This window comes from Cervus elaphus, chromosome 23 (assembly GCF_910594005.1).
Source record: "Cervus elaphus chromosome 23, mCerEla1.1, whole genome shotgun sequence".
Taxonomy (NCBI): Eukaryota; Metazoa; Chordata; class Mammalia; order Artiodactyla; family Cervidae; genus Cervus; species Cervus elaphus.
Window position 1 is genome coordinate 51181940 of NC_057837.1, and position 7578 is coordinate 51189517.

Consider the following 7578-nt stretch of genomic DNA (forward strand, 5'->3'; position numbering starts at 1 on the left):
AAGAGCTTCTGGGGCACACACACACACAAAAATCTAGAAAGATTCTCAAGTCATTCTAACCTCATCAAAACTAGAAAAGAAGTGTCCCACAACATAAATGCAAAAATATTAAAGTATTAAACATCAGAATCCAGTTGTGCAGTGAGTGTTACACCATGGCCAACAGGGATTCTTCTCTGGAAGGCAAGGACGGTTTTCACAATTAAAATTAAATTTAAGGAGGCTTGCTTAAATTGAAGGAGAAAAACCATGATTATCTCAACAGACTCCATAAAATAAAAATTAAGATAAATCAATAAGCCAACAGAATTTAAAAATTTTTAGTAACTGGACACACCAAAAAAATACACATACCAATAGCTTTTCCTATATAAGCAAAATCCAGCAAGAAAACAATATGAAAAAAATGTCATGCCTAACAAAAACCATACAATAATTAGAAATAAATACTAAAATAATATGAAAAAAATCATGCATAAGAAAAACCATAAAATATTTAGAAATAAATACTAAAACATGTGTGACTATTATTAAAATGGTGTATTGAAAAGACATAATAGGAAAATATATCATGTTCCAGGAAGGAAAACTTAAATACTATTAAACACCAATTCTCCCCCAAATTAATCTAACAATGTCAATGCAATTCTAAAGAAAACACTACGGTTGACTCCCCAGCAGCCATTCACCTCAGTTGCAGGGAGTCATGATTTTTTCTTTTTTAAAATACTCACAGAAACTCCATTCCCAGTGATGAGGTATTAACTGAACCTTTCACTGCATAAGTCATGAAATCTGGCCCTGACTGGAAAAATAAAGTTTCTCCAATCATGAAAACAACGTTAGGTATGACTGAAGCAAGGAGATTCAATTCTTATTTTCCTACTAAAAGCACCATTCTTTAAGCATCAACTTTAAGATGATGCCAACCTTATGGATAGCAAAGACAGAGCACTCTACTAACAAATATATCTCATCAACAGCACTGGAATCTGAAGTTTTGAACATATCTAACACCAATGGAAGATTACAAGGCTTAAAACAAATTAAGCCTTATTCCCCTTTCCTTAGATTAAAAAGTTGGAACATTAGCTTATGGCTATTATGTTTTAAATGACCATCTATTAATAGCCAAGCACTTCACTGCATGAACTTATTTAATGTTTACAATAACCATGCAAGGTAATCACCCCACTTTACTTTCAGTTAAGAAACTGAAGTGCAAAGGAAGGAGCCCAGGGTCACAGTCAAAAAAAGGAAAAGGCGGGACTCAAGCCCAGATTTCCTAAATCCTTTAACAAGTTATCTTTTAATCAGTATCGATACAAACCTAAGAGCACAAAACACATATTTTGGGGCTAATTTTTTTTTTTAAGTAAAAAGTAGTTTAAAAAAATACACATACCCTAGAAAAAGAGGACCAACAATATAAAAGAAAAAGTAAGGCGTCTTAGGCTGAAAGAGTAAATAGCTCAGTTCACATCCTTATTCACTGGTTTCACTGACTGCAATCGTTTCTGGATTTTCCCTTATACTACTATCAAACTATTTACATACCCATAAGAACTGAAAGACAATGAAAGACATAGGAGGTCCATTAGAAGCATGCTCTCTGATTATCTCTCAGGCCATACATTCCATTACTTCTAAACACTCAGCCTGTCAAAGGGGGTTTAGATTCTTCTCAATGACTCAGAGACTGCCCCATAAACTATAACCTAACTGGAATAAGCCTCCCAATTCTCATTCAAAAATTACACATTTCTGGCAAGAAAAGATATGGTAAAAGTAGCTTTTGCTATGCCATCACACTTCTCATCTCTTAAATGAAGGCCTATTTTATCACTTTCAATTTTCACAGATATTTGAGTCTGTTTTCAGCCTTCAGCATATTTTCTGATATATTTCCTCCAAGGCACTGTGTCTAGACAATGTGCACTTGACTTAGGATACTTTCCTAGAAAGAATTTAAACTTTCTCTCACAAATCTATGCACAAATCATTAGCACTCTGATAATAGGTGCCAACTGAAATGCTTTCCAATGATAAATATATGATTTATAAAGGTGTGCTCAATTTTTCAACATTATGAACTACATCTTTACCAGACCACACATGGTTAAGACACTGCAAACCCAAACCCCTAGGCTGGTCTAAGCAGCAAGCTTTGGCCTCAGATTAAAAGACAGACCTCAAAAATATTCCCAAAATAGTTTAAAGACCAGATACTTATAAAATACTATCTACTATAAAACCAGGAGATTCAATAATAAATTTTACATTCAAGAAGTATAAATAACAAAACCTAAGAACCAACCAAAAACTGCAAGATAGCTTTCACTTTTAGAAAGCAAACTTTAAGCCATTATAAAGGACTTTCACATCTTAGTCTACCTTGCTGACAAAAACTGAGAAAAGAACATGGAGAAAGAAGTGTTTAAAGATAAAGTTATGAACTTCATACCCCAAGTTATGAACCTGAAAAGAGCTCACAAGGTTATAAATTTAAGCCCAAAGAACCTCAATCCCCTTTTTTTTTTTTTTTAATGTATTTATTTTTGGCTGCGCTGGGTCTTCCTTGCTGCTTGGGGGCTTTCTCTAGTTGGGGCAAGTGGGGACTACTCTCTAGTTGCAGCGCCTGCTTCTCATTGTGGTGGCATCTCTTGTTGTGAAGCACAGGCTCTAGGGCGCACAGGTTTAGTTGCCCTGCAGCATGTGAAATCTTCCCGGAACCAGGGATCAAACCCCTGTTCTCTGCACTGGCAGGGAGATTCTTTTTTGGGGGGGGAGGGGGGGGGCAGGGAGATTCTTCAGCACACCACCACCAGGGAAATCCCTCAATGCTCTTTTAAGCGACCAGTCAATGAACTTCCCTGGTGGTCCAGTGGTTAAGAATTCACCTTGCAACGCAAGGGATGCAGGTTCTATCCCCGGTTGCGGAACTAAGCTCCCACACCCCACAGAGCAACTGGGCCAGAGTACAGCAACTACCGAGCCCACGCCACAACTAGACAGTTCGTGTGCTGCAAGGGAAGATCCTCGTGCCGCAATTAAGACCAGAGGCAGCCAAATGAATTTTTTTTTTTTTTAAAAAAGCATCCTCTCCTATTCTGTCCCTCAAAAATGGGCTACAAAGAAATAGAAATCTAACTTTTTTCCTGAGCTCCTGGTGGTGGCCCTTTCTAATTCCCTAACTGAAGATGAAACTCTACACCAGATAAAAGGCAGCCCCTCAGGGCCCAAGCACCAGTTTCATACTGACAACACTGCTGCTCCCCCAAATATCAAGGAAAAGCTAACTATTTTCTAGATTAGTACTATCAAGCTACAAACAAAAGCTTTATCTTCTAGACTAATGGAGGTTAAGGACATTCAATGATTGGTATGAGTTCAAAATCAGCACGTCACGAAGCTTTCCCTGGAGTACTGAAATATGCTCCACATGCTTAAACATCACCTTCCAAGATCCAGTTCATCCCCCCACACTGCCATAAAGCACTGTGATCCCTGAGTTTCACGCACCTCCTACACATCTGCTGTACATCTGGGGCTCCAGATTAAAATGTATGTTCTCTTGTTACATTTGTCAAAATCGTACATTTTACTGTATGTAATTATGCCTCAATAAAGATTTTTTAATTGGAGCTTCCCTGGTGGCTAAGTGGTAAAGAATCCACCTATCAATGCAAGAGACACAGTTTGAACCCTGACCTGGGAAGATCCCATATGCCTTGGAGCAACTAAAGTCCGCGTGCCAAAACTACTGAGCCTGCGCTCTATAGAACGCAGAAGCCAAAACTACTGCAGCCTGGGCACCCTAGAGTCCCTGCTTCTCAACAAGAGAAACCATGGCAGGAAGAAACCTGTGCACCACAATGAGACAGTAGCCCCTTCCGGCTATAACTAAAGAAAACCCCATGCAGCAATGAAGACCCAGCACAACCAAAATAAATAAACTTAAAAAAATAAAATTTTAAAAATTAAAAGATGTTTTTGGACCTCTCTGCAGATCACTTTTTGTTTTTTAGCTTCTGAGTGATTCCACCACTACTCTGGATTATGTCACCTGTAACTTCCAAGATGTGGAAAGTCCAAGAAACACTGAGTCTGACGTCAGACACCCACAACTAAAATCAAAACACAGCTCCCTTACTAACTGTCTATATGGCCTTGGACCGAGGGAAAATGTTTCCTCATCTGGAAACTGGAGATGACAAATATCCATCTCAGAGAATAACTGCAAGACTCAAAAGAAATGCTTATAAAGTATTTGGCAGAGTGTTTAATATAAACACCTAAGTATTACGTTACTATCATTAGCATCTTTGTTTCCATCATTTTAAACCAATCTTTATATTTCTCTCAGACCTATGAGAAGGCAATGGCAACCCACTCCAGTACTCTTGCCTGGAAAATCCCATGGATGGAGGAGCCTGGTAGGCTATAGTCCATGGGGTCGCTAAGAGTAGGACATGACTGAGTGACTTCTCTTTCACTTTTCACTTTCATGCACTGGAGGAAATGGCAACCCACTCCAGTATTCTTGCCTGGAGAGGCCCAGGGATGGAGGAGCCTGGTGGGCTGCCATCTATGGGGTTGTACAGAGTCGGTCACAACTGAAGCGACTTAGCCGCAGCAGACCTGTGAAACATACTCCAGCTAATTTAAAATGTTCAAAGAACTTCTTAGACACACACACACCCCTAGCCATATCTCTAATGACTACGATGTGTGGTGTTAAGTCTGAGATGGGGACAGATTAGGGAATCACACTGCTCTGGGGAACATGTTTGGCAGAATATGACTATAATCAGGGTTCATAATTCCTAAAATAAACCAAACAGCTCTTTCTAATTTCTAATAACAACTAGTCTCCTATACCTTTAGATAAGTAGTACAATAACATCAGAATGAGGTTTCCAAACAAAAGAAAGGTGGCCCTATATCTAATTCTCCTAATAAAAAATACAAAGATTTCATTTTTATTGAATTCTCTCAAAGTTAACACCAAAGTACAACTCTTGAAGGGATCAGCAGTCAATACAACTAACTGGTGTGAAGTGAAGTGAAAGTCGCTCAATTGTCTCCCCATGAACTATATAGCCTGCCAGGCTCCTCTATCCATGGAATTCTCCTGGCAGGAATACTGGAGTGGATTGCCATTCCCTTCTCTAGGGCATCTTCCCAACCCAGGGATCAAACCTGCGTCTCCTGTATTGGCGGGCAGGTTCTTTACCACTAAGCCACCTGGGAAAGCCCTTAATGAACTCATTAGTCCTTATAAAAGTCATGAAAAGCCATGTTTCTGATAACGAGACCTAAAGAAATAGACAAGGTATTGTTTTTCCTTCCATTTGGTCTTTCTGTACTGTTCAGTGGTACACCTGTTGGTGGGCTTCCCTTGTGGCTCAGCTGGTAAAGAATCTGCCTGCAATGCAGCGACCTGGGTTCGATCCCTGGATTGGGAAGATCCCCTGGAGAAGGGAAAGGCTACCCACCCCAGTATTCTGGCCTAGAGAATTCCACCGACTGTATAGTCCACGGGGTCGCAAGGAGTTTATTAAAGCTTTCACAAGAGTACATTAAAATAAATTTTAAAGACTGCCTGATTTGTGGCAAACACCCAAATTACAATATTACTTATAATCTTTGTAGTCAATGGTCACAAAGAGCTGGCTGCCTGGCTGCGATTATTTGCTGAATCTCTGGAATTGAGGCAGTTCAAAACCATGAAGGAGTTTTGCATCACTTAAAAATCAGGTGCTTCTCAACACCAGGCTCTAAAAATGGCATAGGCTGAGACTGAATAATCTCTTTTCCAACTTTCTTACAAGAACACAGGGAAAGACAAAAGAACTGAAAACTCTCAAACTGTTCATAGCCAACTAGAGCTGCATTTAATATTTAATCATCCAAATCATAAAAGAGTAAAGCAAACGGGTTGTTGAGCTGAGGTACTATCCAATAAAGACCTCACACTCATACTACCACTTTCTCACTCTCAAATTCTGCATTTAAAACGTTGGTTTCCTGAAATAGGAATCTGGCAACAAGCGAAAAAAACAGTATAACTATATGGATTAGTAAACTGTTATTATATCCGAAAAGTTCATATTAAGAGTATCAAGACAGTGGGTATTTTCAAGAGTTGCAATGGCTGCTTGATAGAGGACTTGAACTGAAGACCCGTAAAGAGAAAGAAAAAAAAAAAAAAATCTGGACTAGATCACAAAGCAGAAAAAGAAACGTTATAATAAAACAGGGGAAAAAAAAAAAAAAACAGGGAAACCGATTCTTTGGGAAAGGCATGTGCAATCGCCAAGACGATATTCAGGAAGATGTCTTTTTCCCTCAAAAGAAAAATTCCTAAAAAGCCCAGAATGCTACAGTACTGAATTGTGAGCAGCGGCAATGAGATGTAAAGAAAATAGATACGATATCTGGGTGAGAGATGACTCGAATTCTCATGGGAAGAAAAGCAGCCAAAGCTTAGCGCACAGAACACGGAATCCAGTTTTAGGCTTGCAGCAACTCAACCATCTCCTTTGAGCCCAAAATCTCCAGATGAAAAGGATGTAACGTCTTGGAGAGACACTGGTGATTCAAATGACTCGGGGGGGAAGGGAGGTGGTGAAAGAGAGTCAAAAAGCCTTCTCGAGGAAAAAAAATCATGTGACTCTCGGACAAAGAATGCACAAAGAGCTAAGAACCGGAGAAAAGGTCCTGGGAAAGACGCTCCACTCGGACAACTGAAAAGCAGAAGAGAGAACCACTACACAAAAGGGATGGACGGGGCCGAACCCGAAGCCCGCGTGTTCGAGGGACCTGAGGCCTCCAGCCTCAAGCACCAACTGGGACCACCGTGCGGGGGCACTGTCTCCGCGCCGGCGCGCGCGGGAAAAACGGCGGCCGAGCCGGAAGGGGGCAGGGCGAGGCGCTAAGGCGCCCCGCCGGGCACTTACGCGGCCGCTTCTTCCTGAGGCTTTCGACGCGCTGACGGGAGACCGAGGTAGCGCCGCTGTAGGAGCCTGGCCGATCCCGCCTTACGCCCTCCCCCGAAGGCGAGGCCGAAGCCGAGGCCCCGACGGCAGGGGCTGACGCGCTGTTCGCCCGGCGCCGCAGTGGCTCCCGCCGCCGCCCATCGGGGCCCCCGAACACCGGTTCCCGGGCCGACGAGGCAGAAGTGGCGGCGGCCCTGCCGTGGCGCTCCATGGGCGCGGCAAGCCAGCCAGCTCCCATCCGCAGCAGCCACCGCTGCCGCCCGAGCCAGCCCCCCAGCGCTGGTCCCCTCTTCGCCTCCTCCGCGGCAAGCCAGTCGGAGCAAAAGAGCACCTTCGGCAGGCCGCCTCTTCCGTTGCGCCAACGCGCAGCCAGCCAATCCAAGCTGGCTGGGGGCGGCCCGACGGCCTGCTGTCCAATCGGTTCTCTGACTCGAGGCGAATCGACTGCGCCTCCGTCCAATGAAAAGCTCCCAGGACGGGGCGGAGCAGAGGAAGGCGGGGGAGGGGATCCTGGCTGGGCGGAGGTGGAGAGCGGTGTTGCCGAGCAGAGTGATGGCGCCGCCGCCCAATGGACAAG

At 42.8% G+C, this 7578-nt stretch overlaps 1 protein-coding gene across 2 annotated transcripts in view; it reads right to left on the reverse strand.

The window, feature by feature from the left end:
- Window positions 1-7333, reverse strand: part of PANK2 (pantothenate kinase 2) — a 29126-nt gene extending 21793 nt beyond the window's left edge. Inside the window, exon 1 of one of the 2 annotated variants that reach the window (XM_043884550.1) lies at window positions 6963-7092. Coding sequence is in view for 1 of the 2 variants with exons in the window: in XM_043884549.1 (XP_043740484.1) it covers window positions 6963-7239 (277 nt within the window). In the remaining variant the exon portion in view is untranslated. Of the gene's footprint in view, window positions 1-6962 lie in introns of both variants that reach the window. The other variant, XM_043884549.1, reaches the window with a different exon arrangement.
- Window positions 7334-7578: the final 245 nt, after the last annotated feature.